General features: G+C 52.6%; 1 protein-coding gene across 2 annotated transcripts in view; it reads right to left on the minus strand.

Moving 5' to 3' along the window:
* Window positions 1-15,895, minus strand: part of GALNT13 (polypeptide N-acetylgalactosaminyltransferase 13) — a 43,527-nt gene extending 27,632 nt beyond the window's left edge. For both annotated transcript variants that reach the window (XM_077784863.1, XM_077784862.1), the window contains exons 1-5: window positions 15,384-15,895; window positions 10,499-10,598; window positions 8,693-8,904; window positions 5,767-5,935; window positions 1,309-1,475 (exon numbers count right to left, since the gene is read on the minus strand). In XM_077784863.1, the coding sequence (XP_077640989.1) occupies window positions 1,309-1,475; window positions 5,767-5,935; window positions 8,693-8,834 (478 nt within the window). In that variant the 5' untranslated portion in view covers window positions 8,835-8,904; window positions 10,499-10,598; window positions 15,384-15,895. The remainder of the gene's footprint in view (window positions 1-1,308; window positions 1,476-5,766; window positions 5,936-8,692; window positions 8,905-10,498; window positions 10,599-15,383) is intronic.
* Between the last annotated feature and the right edge of the window lie 387 nt (window positions 15,896-16,282).

Genomic DNA, 16,282 nt, shown 5'->3' on the forward strand with positions numbered 1-16,282 from the left:
GTGGGAATGAGATGGGGTTAAGGTCCCTTCCAAGCCAAGCCATTCCCTGATTCCAGTGAAATATCCCAGGAATTTTAAATAAAGCATAATCAGTTCCTCGGAATGAACCAGCAACCACAAAACAAAACAAAGGCACTTTGGACAATTTGGTGCTGGTTCAACCAAAAAAAAACAAATAAAAGGCTTTTTTTGATGGATTTCCCCTTTGGAGCTCTTTGCACGCTTTGGGAAAAATGGGAATGACTTGGCTCAAATCCTCCTCCACCTTCTGGCACAGGGAATCATTAATCCACTTAATGAGCAGGGAAATTCAGGGAGTAATTAGGGTTTAATTAATGCTCCATGGGCAGAACTGAAGGATGGAGTGGCTGCAGGGCTGAGTTTGCCATCGGCACCCACTGGGTGCTCCAGGATCCTTCCTCATCCCATGGATTCCATGTAAGGAACTTGATGGGATTCCTTTTCCTGGGAGCCCCAGTTCCACAGGCAGAGTTTGCTTTTTAAATCTTTGGGTCAAAACAGAAATGAAAAGGCAAAAAAAAAAACCCCAAAAAAACCAGAAAATATAGTGAAGAATGAAGGAAATGAAGCACAAAGAGGTGCAAAAAAAAGGAAAGTTGGAATGAAATGGTCCCTTCCAACCTAAACCATTCTGGAATTCCATGGAAATGCCTTAGTGAGGGTATTCAGGAAATGGAATAACATGGAATGAGGAGGGTGGGGAGAGAGGAAGGGAAGGACTGACTTCTCCAGGAATGCCAGATTTACTGAGGTAGGTCTGATCCAGGGCCTGAAGGGCTCCAGGAGAGCTGGAGAGGGACTGGGGACAAGGATGGAGGGACAGGAGCCAGGGAATGGCTCCCACTGCCAGAGGAAGGGATGGGTGGGAGGTTGGGAATTGGGAATTCCTGGCTGGAATGGGATTCCCAGAACAGCTGGGGCTGTCCTGGATCCCTGGCAGTGTCCCAGGCCAAGCTGGACAGCTGGGATGGTGGGAGGTGTCCCTGCCATGGTGAGGGGTTGGATTTGGTGCCTTTTAAAGGTCTCCACCAATCCAAACCATTCCTGGATTCCATGAATTTTTTCCACTCCCCCCTCTAGAACCCAGCACTGCCAGGATGAGCTTGGTGGAAAGCACACTCCCACCCCTGCCGGAGGAGGGGATGGGATTTGGGATGGGATTTGGGATGGGATTTGGGATGAGCTTGGTGGAAAGCACACTCCCACCCCTGCCGGAGGCTCTCTGGGAGGAGGGGACGGGATTTGGGACGGGATTTGGGATGGGATTTGGGACGGGCCCAGCCCCACCTCTCTCGCTGGCATCATCCACCAGGACGATCTCGGCCAGCAGGCGCGGCGGGGAGCGCTCCAGCACGCTGTGGATGGTCCTGAGCAGCGTGCTCCAGGCCTCGTTGTGGAACACGATCACCACGCTGGTGTTGGGCAGCTCCTCCGGGTACACCTTGCTCTTGCACCTGCCCAAAAACACCCGGAAACGCGCGGAGAGGGGGCTCAGCCCGAAGGAGGAACGGCCCGGGAGAAATCCACATCCTCCTGGCGTGGAAAAGGGGCTTGGAAGCCACCAGGGCTCTGCTGCCACTCCCAGGGATGGGGGATGGATTGAGGGGACAAAGGGGCCGGGATTCCAACGGCTCCGAGGCTGAGGCAGGATGGAAAAGGGGCCTGGAAGTGGCCACGGCACCTCTTCAAGGGGAGGTTCCACATCCAGATAGCTCGGGAGGGGGGGGATGGATCAAAGGGGCCAGGTGGGCATCCAGAGATGGAATTCCAAATGCTCCAAGGATGGCACAGCTGGAGGAAGGGCTGATGTCACAGAACTGGAGATCCAAGACTGGAATTCCAAATGCTCCAAGGATGGCACATCTGGAGAAGGGGCTGATCTCAGGAGATCCAAGACTGGAATTCCAAATGCTCTGAGCAGGACACAGCTGGAGAAGGGGCTGATCTCAGGAGATCCAAGACTGGAATTCCAAATGCTCCAAGGATGACACAGCTGGAGAAGGGGCTGATCTCAGGAGATCCAAGACTGGAATTCCAGCTGCCCCAAGGATGACACAGCTGGAGAAGGGGCTGATCTCAGGAGATCCAGAGACTGGAATTCCAAATGCTTAGAGGATGGCACAGCTGGAGAAGGGGCTGATCTCACAGAACTGGAGATCCAAGACTGGAATTCCAGCTGCTCCATGGATGACACAGCTGGAGGAAGGGCTGATCTCACAGAACTGGAGATCCAAGACTGGAATTCCAGCTGCCCCAGGGGTGACACAGCTGGAGGAAGGGACTGATCTCACTCTCCCACTCCTGACATTCCAAGCAAGGATCCAGCTCAGCCCCACGGCTCAGACTCCAGCCCCGAGCTGCTCAGTCAGGAATTCCAGGTGGAGCCATTCCCAGATGGATTTGGCTGCAGGGAGGTCTGGAGCACACGGGGAATGGCCTGGGATGAGCTGCCAAGGAAAGGCAGAGCTGATCCACCAGGAACATTCCAATCCTGCCTGCTTTCCCAAAATTCCCACTCCAGCACCAAACCCTGCCAGTTCAGCCAAGCACCATTCCATTATTTAGGGTATTTCTGGGAAAACCGGGAATGTGGGGCACCTGCACAGCCTTTAAAGCCATGGATTTTCCAAAGTTAATCCATCAAAGCCTCCAAATGCCCCTCCCACAATCCTCCTTTCCAGAGGTCTGTGGGAAATGTGGGACTCCGGATTTCCTGCAGATTCTCTGGGAGAAGGTATCGTGGGAAGGAGGTGAGAGCCCTTCCAAGGCAGCCTGAAAAATTCACCCTTGGAAAAAAAATCCCTGCAAAAATCACCCTGACTTTATCTGGGCTTTTCTCCAAACTGCTCCAGCATTTCCTGCAACTCCAAGCCCCTTGAAACCAGGAGTAAAGGAAATTTAAAAATCCCCTTTGAAACAATTTTCCTTCAATAAAATCTGCTTTCTCCTCCATCCAGGGATGTCTTGGGGGCCCCTCCGAGGCTGCCAGGGAGGAAAATCTGTTTTCCATGATTTTCACACTAATTAAGGAGCTGGCAGCTCCTCTTGCCCAATTCTATCTCCCGATGCAGTGGGCTGCTGCAAAGGCAGCTGCAGCCCACGTGGAAAACCTGGGAGGAGAGCAAGGACTGTGCTTCCACAAGGGAAATCTTCCCTGGGAAAGCTGTGCCAGGATCTCCTCACCCTCTGAGGAAGGAATTTTTCATCCACCACGACTTAGAGCTGGAAAAACCCCAAATCCAACAGGTCCTGCTGCAGGATCAGGTGCGGCTGTCCCAAAATAAACCAATTTTTTCTCCTCGTGAGGGCTGAATTTCAGTAATAACAAATTTTGGTCTCACCTCAAAATCCAAGCAAGAATTCCTGCCCTGAAACATGGATCTGAGGGAAGGATGTTCCCAATTAAATGGAGTTTTCCCACATATCCACTGCTCCATCCCAAGCCCTTTTCCCCATCCAGCATCACTTCCCGATGATGTTTTGGGGTTTTTCTGGAGAATCCCAACAAAACTCCAGCTCCATGTTGAACCCTGGCAGCTGTTCCAGAAATCCCAATGTTTCTGCTCAGCCCTGGATGTTCCCAAGCACTGGAGCACGGCCAGGAGCCAATTCCAGCTGCAATCTCCAGGAGAAAATCCAATCAGGATGCTCCAGCAACCCATGGAACGGCACTTGCAGCCACACTCATCCTGAAAAGATTGAGGATGGATTTCTTCCCTTGCTGGAGAAAATCCTTGGGAATGGAATGAGGCATTTCCCTGGAGAGCTAAGCTGGGTTTAAGGTCTATCAATAGCTCCTAATTAGAGCTGGCTCTGATTAACATCTCCAGCTTGGCCATTTCCAACAGGAAATGCAGGGACATTCCCTGACAGAAACCTCGGGATGGAATGGGATGAAGATGGAATTGGTGTGTGTGAGGTCCCAAGGATCAGCTGGAACGAATCTGCCAGTGCCAGGGCAGGGATGAAAGGGGAGCCAGTCCTGCTTGGATACAGCAACGGGAATTTCTGGGGTCCTGCTGAGGAATCCCATTCCCACAGAATCCCACTGACTCTGCAGCCAGCCTGGGAGAGCTGGGAATGTTCCCCTGGAGAAGGGAAGGATCCAGGCAGAGCTCAGAGCCCCGGGAATGTTCCCCTGGAGAAGGGAAGGATCCAGGCAGAGCTCAGAGCCCCGGGAATGTTCCCCTGGAGAAGGGAAGGATCCAGGCAGAGCTCAGAGCCCCGGGAATGTTCCCCTGGAGAAGGGAAGGATCCAGGCAGAGCTCAGAGCCCCGGGAATGTTCCCCTGGAGAAGGGAAGGATCCAGGCAGAGCTCAGAGCCCCGGGAATGTTCCCCTGGAGAAGGGAAGGATCCAGGCAGAGCTCAGAGCCCCGGGAATGTTCCCCTGGAGAAGGGAAGGATCCAGGCAGAGCTCAGAGCCCCTGGCAGGGCCTGAAGGGCTCCAGGAGAGCTGGAGAGGGACTGGGGACAAGGGATGGAGGGACAGGAGCCAGGGAATGGCTCCCACTGCCAGGGGGCAGGGATGGCTGGGAGATTGGGAATTGGGAATTCCTGGCTGGGCTGGAATTCCCAGAGCAGCTGGGGCTGCCCCTGGATCCCTGGCAGTGCCCAAGGCCAGGTTGGCACCCTGGGACAGTGGGAGGTGTTCCTGCCATGGCAGGGCCAGGATGGACGGGATTTCAGCCCCCATCCCACTCCAGTTCCCCCATTCCCAAGATGGGATTCAGCCCCGATTCCCTGGCATTCCCAGGATGGGGTTCAGCTCCCATTCCCAGCATTCCCAGGATGGGTTTCATTCTCCATCCCAGCATTCCCAGGATGGGATTTCAACCCCCCATTCCCAGCACTCCCAGGATGGGATCCATCCCCCATTCCCGCCATTCCAGCATTCCCAGGATGGGATCCATCCCCCATTCCCGCCATTCCAGCATTCCCAGGATGGGATCCATCCCCCATTCCCGCCATTCCAGCATTCCCAGGATGGGATCCATCCCCCATTCCCACCATTCCAGCATTCCCAGGATGGGATCCATCCCCCATTCCCACCATTCCCAGGATGGAATCCATCCCCATTCCTGCCATTCCAACATTCCCAGGATGGGATCCATCCCCGTTCCCGCCATTCCAGCATTCCCAGGATGGGATTTCAACCCCCCATTCCCAGCACTCCCAGGATGGGATCCAGCACCATTCCCGCCATTCCAGCATTCCCAGGATGGGATCCATCCCCATTCCCGCCATTCCAGCACTCCCAGGATGGAATCCATCCCCCTTCCCACCCCATTCCAGCATTCCCAGGATGGGATCCATCCCCATTCCCACCATTCCCAGGATGGAATCCATCCCCATTCCCGCCATTCCAGCACTCCCAGGATAGAATCCATCCCCCTTCCCACCCCATTCCAGCACTCCCAGGATGGGATCCATCCCCATTCCCGCCATTCCAGCACTCCCATAATGGGATTTCAACCCCCCATTCCCAGCACTCCCAGGATGGAATCCATCCCCCTTCCCGCCATTCCAGCATTCCCAGGATGGAATCCATCCCCATTCCCGCCATTCCAGCATTCCCAGGATGGGATCCATCCCCATTCCCGCCATTCCAGCATTCCCAGGATGGGATCCATCCCCATTCCCGCCATTCCAGCATTCCCAGGATGGAATCCATCCCCCTTCCCACCATTCCCAGGATGGTATCCATCCCCATTCCCGTCATTCCAGCATTCCCAGGACAGCCTCACCCGTCCAGCCGCACGTCGGGCAGGCTGCGGTTCAGCGCGATGCGGTCGCTGGCCAGGAGGTTGAACTGGTTGATCTTGAAGAGCTCCTTCATCTTCTCCTGCTCCTCCCTGGGGATGAGCACGGCCCTGCCCATCTCCCCCGGGCCCTCCTGGCTCCGGGAAATCACGGCTGGAAAACCCAACAGCAGAAGGGGCCTCCAGCACTCGGGAATTGGGTTTATTCTTTGGGAAACCCAACAGCAGAACGGGCCTCCAGCACTCGGGAATTGGGTTTATCCTTTGGGAAACCCAACAGCAGAAGGGGCCTCCAGCACTCGGGAATTGGGCTTATCCTTTGGGAAACCCAACAGCAGAAGGGGCCTCCAGCACTCGGGAGTTGGGTTTATCCTTTGGGAAACCCAACAGCAAAAGGGGCCTCCAGCACTCGGGAATTGGGTTTATCCTTTGGGAAACCCAACAGCAGAATGGGCCTCCAGCACTCGGGAATTGGGTTTATCCTTTGGGAAACCCAACAGCAAAAGGGGCCTCCAGCACTCGGGAATTGGGTTTATCCTTTGGGAAGCTCCTGGTTGCCCACAAGGAATGCTGGAAATCCAGCCCCCATTCTCCCGGCTGTTCTGGGAGCTTTTATCCCTCTCTGGATCCAAGAACATCCAGTTTTATTCCAAGATGATTGAACCCTCCCGGATTTATTCCCTTTCACTATCCCAGGCTGCTCCAACACTTCCATGGATCCAGGGGCAGCCTCAGTTTCTCCAGGCACCCTCACAGAGCAGCTGTGGCCGCCCCTGGATCCCTGGAATGTCCCAGGCCAGGTTGGATGGAGCTGGGAGCAGCCTGGGACACTGGGAGGTGTCCCTGCCCACGGAACGGGATTTGAGGCCCGTTTGAACCCCACCCATCCCATTGAATTGTGGTGAAAAATTCAGATTCCACAACTCTAATAGAGATTTGTAGGGAATTGTATGTTTTTATCACAGTGCTGGGATTTTTCTTACAGGGATTTTTTTCTTACAGGGATTTTTCTTTAAAGGGCATCTGTGCCCCTTGGGGATTCTCCATCTTTTTCATTATCTCTTACTAATTTGCATATACATAGAACCTTACAATAGGTTCATATATATTCATTTTGCTGATATCACATTACAATTTACAGTTGGCCTTTTGTACAGAGAACTTTCTAATCCCTTTGTCTATTTTTTTGCAGACTCTGGGTTTTTTGGGTTTTTTTTCGTCTATTTTTTTGCAGACTTCACTTTGTTTTTTTTCTTTAGTTTCAGAGTTCAAGGGGCCCTTCTTTTCTTTTCACTTTGGAGATTTTATTCTTTTCTCCTTGGCTAGGATGGTTTTACAAACACGGCAGGGTTAAAATAAACAGCACATTTCACACATGTTACCAAGCCACTACACAGCACGCTTCACGTAAATCCAGATGGATTTTTCTACCCCATTAAATTTTACTCTGTTTCACCATAAAGCACAAACTCAGAGTGATAGTAAAAGGGTTTTAAAATAATGGGAATTTAGAGTTGAAAGGAAAATTAAGCTTAGTAGGCCCTGAGAAAATACCCTGGGAAAGTGTAAACCTTGTACCGTGCTAGAACTGCACTTGTAGCTAGTACATGATAAATTATATAATTGTGAGATGTGATGATTGTTTAGTAATTAAATATAATTACTGTTTAATCGTAAGAATAATCATGAGAAACTGTGGTCAGGGGCCTAAGAAAGATCATGAGAAACTCATGTCAATGTATACAATAGAACAATATAAGTTTAATAATTTATATGTAAGTTATATAAGGATAGAATGTAAAATACGTTCAGCTTTAAAGCTGTGTTGGAGTCAGATTTGGGTTTGTACCCCTGATCCCAGAGCTCCCAATAAAAGCTCCTGCATGGAATCACATCCCGTGATCCTGGGAGTTCCTGAGCACTAACAAGAGAACACCAGAGCAGAATCCCGCAGATTTGGGGTTTCCTGTGGTGTTTTAGGAGCCAAGGAGGAGCCAAACCCCAGAGTCATGCTGGATCCCACAGATTTGGGGTTCCTGTGGTGTTTTGGGAGCCAAAGAGGATCCAAAGATCCCAGATCCCAGATCAAACATCCAAAGATCCCAGAGCCATGCTGGATCCCACAGATTTGGGATTTTCTGTGAGTTTTTGGAGCCAAGGAGGATCCAAGCCCCAGAGCCCTGCTGGATCCCACAGATTTGGGGTTTTCTGTGAGTTTTGGGAGCCAAGGAGGATCCAAACCCCAGAGCCCTGCTGGATCTGCAGATTTGGGGTTTTCTGTGCGTTTTTGGAGCCAAGGAGGATCCAAGCCCCAGAGCCCTGATGGATCTGCAGATTTGGGGTTTTCTGTGCGTTTTTGGAGCCAAGGAGGATCCAAACCCCAGAGCTGCTCTGGATCCCACAGATTTGGGGTTTCCTGTGAGTTTTGGGAGCCAAGGAGGATCCAAACCCCAGAGTCATGCTCTGGACCCCACAGATTTGGGGTTTCCTGTGAGTTTTGGGAGCCAAGGAGGATCCAAACCCCAGAGCCCTGCTGGATCCCACAGATTTGGGATTTTCTGTGAGTTTTGGGAGCCAAGGAGGATCCAAACCCCAGAGCCCTGCTGGATCCCACAGATTTGGGGTTTCCTGTGAGTTTTGGGAGCCAAGGAGGATCCAAACCCCAGAGCCCTGATGGATCTGCAGATTTGGGGTTTTCTGTGCGTTTTTGGAGCCAAGGAGGATCCAAACCCCAGAGCCCTGCTGGATCCCACAGATTTGGGATTTTCTGTGAGTTTTGGGAGCCAAGGAGGATCCAAACCCCAGAGCCCTGCTGGATCCCACAGATTTGGGGTTTCCTGTGAGTTTTGGGAGCCAAGGAGGATCCAAACCCCAGAGCCCTGCTGGACCCCGCGGAGGCGCCGGCACTCACCGCGCAGCGCGGGCAGCAGCGAGCGCTCCTTGCTGTCCTCGCACTTGTTGCACTCGCTGAAGTAGAGCAGCAGGAACACGTCCAGCAGCAGCCAGAGCAGCGAGGTGGCCAACACCAGCCGGCAGTAGCCAAACCTCCTCATGGCCAGGCAGCACGGCGGGGTCACAGCCCCCGGGCGCCGATCCACCGGGCAGGCAGGGAGGAGCAGCCCGCTGCAGGAAGGGAAAAGGGAGCAGTTCCCATGGATCCGTGGGTAAATCATCTGTGGGACTCAGATTCAGGCAAAGAGAGAAACGGAGAGGTTCCAGCCAGGCAAAAAGCCTGGGAAAGAGCTGGGGAAGAATGTAAATAATTCTTTATCTCTCTTGTTGTTCACATTGTTTATAGTTAAATTTTATCACTGTGCGTCAAGCACTGCACACCAATGGTATGAGTTATTTTCACTTCAGAACCAATGGATTTGATCCTTGAGGAGCTCTGTATAAAAGAGCAGGGTATTTTGAATAAATCAGAATTTTACTCTCAGCAGCCCTGGAGTCAGAGTCTCTTCATTCCCGTCCTGCCTCGACAGCGACAATCATCCTCTCATTGAACATTGTTTGACCTTGAAATAGGCATCACCCTCAAATAACGCTTTTGGGTTTCGCAATGTGGAATTTTTATCCTGCCAAAGTATTTCGGACTCTGCCCCAAGAGCACCAAAGATTCCTTGGGCAGCAGAGTCACTGATCCAGGGTTTGGGCTCTGCCTGAATTAGGGAGTTTGGGAAACAGAGGTGAAGGTGAGGCCTCCATACCCAGTTCTGAAGGGTGGAGGCAGGCTGGGAGCCCCGGGAATGTTCCCCTGGAGAAGGGAAGGATCCAGGCAGAGCTCAGAGCCCCTGGAATGTTCCCCTGGAGAAGGGAAGGATCCAGGCAGAGCTCAGAGCCCCGGGAATGTTCCCCTGGAGAAGGGAAGGATCCAGGCAGAGCTCAGAGCCCCGGGAATGTTCCCCTGGAGAAGGGAAGGATCCAGGCAGAGCTCAGAGTCCCGGGAATGTTCCCCTGGAGAAGGGAAGGATCCAGGCAGAGCTCAGAGCCCCGGGAATGTTTCCCTGGAGAAGGGAAGGATCCAGGCAGAGCTCAGAGCCCCGGGAATGTTTCCCTGGAGAAGGGAAGGATCCAGGCAGAGCTCAGAGCCCCGGGAATGTTCCCCTGGAGAAGGGAAGGATCCAGGCAGAGCTCAGAGCCCCGGGAATGTTCCCCTGGAGAAGGGAAGGATCCAGGCAGAGCTCAGAGCCCCGGGAATGTTCCCCTGGAGAAGGGAAGGATCCAGGCAGAGCTCAGAGCCCCGGGAATGTTCCCCTGGAGAAGGGAAGGATCCAGGCAGAGCTCAGAGCCCCGGGAATGTTCCCCTGGAGAAGGGAAGGATCCAGGCAGAGCTCAGAGCCCCGGGAATGTTCCCCTGGAGAAGGGAAGGATCCAGGCAGAGCTCAGAGCCCCTGGCAGGGCCTGAAGGGCTCCAGGAGAGCTGGAGAGGGACTGGGGACAAGGGATGGAGGGACAGGAGCCAGGGAATGGCTCCCACTGCCAGGGGGCAGGGATGGCTGGGAGATTGGGAATTGGGAATTCCTGGCTGGGCTGGAATTCCCAGAGAAGCCTCTGGATCCCGGAAGTGTCCCAGGCCAGGCTGGAGCACCTGGGACAGTGGGAGGTGTCCCTGGGTGAATGGGATGGGATTTCACGTCCCTTCCACCCAAACCATCCCAGGCTCTGCCCTGTGGCTGCTGTCAGTAATTAGTGCCGTGTAATTAATGACCCTGCTCACCATCACTGCCTGCATTCCGCGCCCTGACCCCGTGTCCTGCTCCAGCCATGCTCCCACAGAATTCCCTCAGCACTGAACCACTGGATGATTCTCCAAGTTCCTGGAATAGAAAAAGAGAAGAAAATCCCATCACTTTTCCATGTTTCCTAAAACATAAACAAACTTCTTATGAATAAAAATCCCTCCTCAGTTTTATCCACATTTTAACTTCTTTATCCTCCCTGCCTCAGATCCTCATTCCCAAATGGGATCTTTCCATTTTCCCTCCCATTTTAATCCATGTTCATCCGAGCCAAAGGGATGGAAGAGCTGGAATAATTTAAATAAATTGAATAAATGATTCATTTAATTATTCTTGCAGCATTTCTGCACCGACTCCTCGTTAATAACAATTTCTGTCTGTCCTAAATATCAACCAATGGCTCTTCCTGCTGAGGGATTCCCAGGACACTGGTTTAACATTCCAGGAATTGCTGTTCCAGGGTAACACAATCCATTTCCACAGTGGTCACGGGGAACAGTTTCATAATAGGAAAAAAATGAGGAGGAAAAATTAAATTTCCCAGCAAAACTGTGGATGCTCCATCCTGGGAAGTGTCCAAGGCTGGAAGGGCCTGGAGCAATCTGGGATAGGGGAAGGATTCCCTGCCCATGGGATGGGATGAGCTTTAAGGTCACTTTTACCCCAAAATATCCCAGGATTCTGTGATTCCATAAAATCCCCTCCTCCAAACCTCCAAAAGGAACAATGTTCCCAAAAAAAAAAAGATTTATTTTAACTGAAATTCAGCCTAAAAAGAGGAAGGAAGGAAGAGGAGGAAGGGAAAAATCCTGAGGTTCTGAGCTGCCACTTCCTGGAATAAATCCAATTTTACCCCATTATCCTGCAGCAAGGCAGAGGGAAATTCCTGCCCCAAACCCTGCAGGGCTGGGAGCAGGAAAAGCAGGATTTGGGGTAGGAAACAGGAGGAAACTGAGGAACCTGCCAGCGTTTCCTGGAACTGACCCCACGCAATGCCGGGGGTGGGGATTATGAGGCTGCAAATCCAAGACAATTCCAGATTCCAATCCTTGATTTGCCTTTTGAGATTAAAAATCTGTTTTCTCTGGATATAAACCAATAGTTCGGGATTTTCTTCTGTACCCCCCCCAGCCCCTGGATACCCCCACAGCCAGGCCATGCCCAGAATGACCAATATTGAATTTTTTGAGGCTCAGAAACACAGAATCCATCCCTGCTCCCTGAAAAACCTCTTCATTCCCTTTCCCAACATCCCTGCAAGGTAAGATAAACAAAGATACAGCAAAAATCCCAATTCATGAGCTGCATTTTCCCACCAGTGCTGGGAATTTAATTCTTTAGTGAAACTTGGGGTAATTTCTGACTGAAAAAGTGGAAATTGCAGCAGCACTGGGTGGGGGGAAGGAAATTAAAGCGTGTTCAGAAGAAACTCAGCGGAATTTTGGGCAATTAGAGAATTCTAGACTGGTTTGGATGGGAAGGGATCTTAAATCCCATCATTCCATCCCTGTCCCAATGTCCAACCTGGCCTTGGGCACTGCCAGGGATCCAGGGGCAGCCCCAGCTGCTCTGGGAATTCCAGCCCAGCCAGGAATTCCCAATTCCCAATCTCCCACCCATCTCTGCCCTCTGGCAGGGCCTGGATCCTTCCCTTCTCCAGGGGAACATTCCCGGGGCTCTGAGCTCTGCCTGGATCCTTCCCTTCTCCAGGGGAACATTCCCGGGGCTCTGAGCTCTGCCTGGATCCTTCCCTTCTCCAGGGGAACATTCCCGGGGCTCTGAGCTCTGCCTGGATCCTTCCCTTCTCCAGGGGAACATTCCCGGGGCTCTGAGCTCTGCCTGGATCCTTCCCTTCTCCAGGGGAACATTCCCAGCTCTCCCAGCCCCTCTGGCCTCCCTCCAGGAGGTCCCAGCCCCTCATTCCCAAAGTGGCTCTCCTGTAAATCCGGCTCAGCCGAGCCCTGAGCTGCTCCTTAATCCTCTGGCTCATCACGGATGAAGTGTCCTAATCCTCGGCAGGACAGGAATAACCTGGCCATGGAAATCCCCAAATTCAATCCCAAAGAAAATCTGAGGAGTTGTCCGGTTTCTCACCCAGCTCTGTCACTGATTGGGCAGAGTTGGAATTCCACAGTCCAGCTGCATCCCGGGCACGTAATTAAATCTTCCTAATTAACATCAGCACCCCGAGACCTCAGCGTGACCTCACAATCCTGCAGGACTCCAACTTTTCTTGGCCACCTGTGCTCCCAGGAAAACCAACCCTGACCGCCCACAGCCAGCTGCTTGGATAAGGATACAAAACTCAAAATTCTTACCAGGCAAGCATTGTTCCCAGCCTAAAAATTCCCATTTGCATGGAATGAAATGAAGCAGAGCTGAACATTTTACCCACCAAAAGTGCTTTTAAGGCCGCCCTAAATCCCTAAAAAAGGAGGAATTCCGTGAGCTGGGCCTGGCCAGGAGCAGGCTGGGGTGGGACAGGGAAATCAGGGAATGTCGCATTCCCGAGGCTCCAGGGATGTCAGGCTTGGTGGGACTGGTGGGAGTGGTCCTGGAGGTCCCTTCCAGCCCGGGAATTCCAGGATTTTGGGATCTGAGGAAGCCGTGGAGCACAGACCCCATGGAGCTGAATTCCCTCCCTTTTCCCCATGCAGCAGATCAGGAGAGAACCCAAATTTCTGAGCGCCGAGAGCCCCCGTGACAGCCAAGAAATTGTTTAAAGAAAAGAAATTGTTTAAAGAAAATAAATTGTTTAAAGGCAATAAATTCTGGAAATCTCACTGGCTCCCACTCCAAACTCATCCCCACAAAGGGCTGGAATCTCCTCTCTCCATCCCTGGCTCATTCCTGCCTCTTCTCCTGCTTTCACTCTGTGAGATTTCAAAATACAGCAGGAAAAATCCCCATTTTTTCCCGTGCCCATAAATGTGCAGCCACGTGGAGCTCAATTCTCCCACATTCCCAGGCAAATTTTTCCTTGGATTCACCCGCAGGGGCAAAACCCGGTGGAATTTTCTAGCATTAAAAAAAATAAAAATAAATAAATGAATAAAGGAGATATTCCAAATTCCTTCTTTCCAGGCAAATCCTGAGCCACGATTTCCTGCAAACCCCAAAATTCCATTAAATGGAGGAGGCAGGAATTCCATCCCGCCCCACGCATTCCCACATTTACAGCAGCCCGAGTTTTCCCGGGGGTGCTCATTCCCAAAAACCAGGAGCTGTTTTTGGAGCAGGTGGGAAGAAGGTGGGAACAGCCAGAAAACCCCAGAACTGTGTGGGATCGTGCCCCTCCTCCCCTCCCAGCTTGAATTGGAAAAAAAAAATTAAAAAGCAGATTTTTTTCTCTTCAAAAAAACAGCTTTTTACACCAGAAAAGCAGACATTGACCCAAAAAAACCCCCAGATTTTTAAATGAGAAAATCACTTTTGTTAGCACAAGTAAAGCGGATTTTTAGACAAAAAAAAAACACTTTTTTTTTTAGCACAAAAATAAAGCAGGGTTTTGCTCCAAAAAATGAGGTTTTTATGCAAGAAAAACAGATTTTTACCGCCAAAAAAAAAAAAAAAAGGAGGCTTTTACTCAAGAAAATGAGATTTTTGCACACGAAAAGCAGCTTTTTTTACTGGTATTTTCCTAAAGTGTGCTTTTATCGACAACACAAAACACCAAATGTACAGCACAAGGGGAAAATTTAAAAAATACCAAAAACCACATACAACCCCCCCAAATATAACCTCAAAACTCCTAAAAATGCCGTAAAAACTCAAGTTTTAAGGCCTCGTCTCCCCCTCAAAGCCACCAAGAGTTAAAATAATCTTGGCCTCCGTCATTCCCAGCGTGCCTTAATCTCCCGGTAATCTTTCCTCCCCCTTTTCCCAGCGCCCAAGAAAATTCCAGCCCTTTTTTCCCGACAAAAAACAGCTTTTACCGGTTATTTTCTCTTTATCCATTCAGATTGATTCCGTTTCTAATGAAAAAATGGAAAATAATCTCGATTTTCTGCCAGCTCGGAAGGGGTTTTCTCCCAATTCCTGGGAAAGCAGTGGGCATCCCAACTTTAGGATTTTCTGGGAAAATCCCAGTTTTTACCAGCCGAGCCAAATCCCACTTCCAGCAGCGTGGGATGTTTCTATCCTTATTGCCACGCGGGAGGAATGTAAGTGGGATTGAAATGGAATTTCAGGGGAATTTCAGTGGAATTTAAGCGGAATCATCCCGGTGCATCACTGGGAAAAAGCACCGGGAAAAAACGGGAAGCAGCGAGGCTGAGGCGCTTCCAGGGAAACCTGCGGCTGGAAGAGCCCCAGGCGAGATTCCAGGGAATCCTGACAGCCCAAAGCAGAATTCCAGGGAAACCCACAGCTGAAATCCACAGCCCTAAGTGGAATTCCAGGGAATCCTGACAGCCCCAAATGCGATTCCAGGGAATCCTGACAGCCCAGAGCAGAATTCCAGGGAATCCTGACAGTCTCAAACCCGATTCCAGGGAATCCTGACAGCCCAAAGCAGAATTCCAGGGAATCCTGGCAGCCCAAAGCCCAAAGCAGAATTCCAGGGAATCCTGGCAGCCCAAAGCAGAATTCCAGGGAATCCTGGCAGCCCAATCGAGAATTCCAGGGAATCCTGGCAGCCCAATCGAGAATTCCAGGGAATCCTGACAGCCCAATCGAGAATTCCAGGGAATCCTGACAGCCCAAAGCAGAATTCCAGGGAATCCTGGCAGCCCAAAGCCCGCAGCAGAATTCCAGGGAAGCCTAGGGTTGCAATCCAGAACCCCAGCCGTTATTCCCGGGAATGCTGACATCCCTCAGCGCCGTTCCAGGAAAAGGCAGGGATGAAGGGATAACGCTCCATACCAGCGGCAGCCTCGGCGCGGTTTTCCAGGGATTTTTGGATCCTCCCGGCGGCGCTCCCGGGGCAGCTCCCGAGCGGATCCCGGCCGGGCCGGGTCAGGGCCGGTCACGCATCGCCCGCCCGGCTGAGCCCGGATTAAGGAGAGCTCCCGGAAAGCCGGGACCGGGCTGGGATAACGGAGCCGGAGCGAGGGATCCCCGGGATAACGGAGCCGGGAGAGAGAGATTCCTCAGGATAACGGAGCCGGAGCGAGGGATCCCCGGGATAACGGAGCCAGAGCGAGGGATCCCCGGGATAACGGAGCCGGAGCGAGGGATCCCCGGGATAACGGAGCCGGAGCGAGGGATCCCCGGGATAACGGAGCCGGGAGATCCTTCCGGATAATGGGGTTGGGAGCGAGGGGATTCCCGGGATAACGGAGCCGGAGCGAGGGGATTCCCGGGATAACGGAGCCGGGGCTGAAGGAGCGGGGGGAGCCCGGCACGGACCCCCCCGGCCTCACCGGCGGCGGAGCCGCGAGCTCAGAACCGCACGGGGGGCTCAGCCCTGCCCGGGGGGCTCAGCAGAGTCCGGGGGGCTCAGCAGAGTCCGGGGGGCTCAGCCGTGCCCGGGGGATCAGCAGAGTCCGGGGGGCTCAGCAGAGTCCGGGGGGCTCAGCCGTGCCCGGGGGGATCAGCCCTGCCCGGGGGCTCAGCCGTGCCCGGGGTCGTTCAGCAGCTCCAGTCCGGGGCTCAGCAGGGTCCTGGAGGGCTCAGCACCACCCGGGGGTTCAGCCCCGACAGTCCTGGGGGGCTCAGCAGAATCCAGGGGGGTTCAGCAGCATCCAGGGGGGTTCAGCAGCATCCAGGGGGATTCAGCAGCATCCAGGGGGGTTCAGCCCCGACAGTCCTGGGGGGCTCAG

The sequence above is a fragment of the Lonchura striata genome, chromosome 8, assembly GCF_046129695.1.
Source record: "Lonchura striata isolate bLonStr1 chromosome 8, bLonStr1.mat, whole genome shotgun sequence".
Taxonomy (NCBI): Eukaryota; Metazoa; Chordata; class Aves; order Passeriformes; family Estrildidae; genus Lonchura; species Lonchura striata.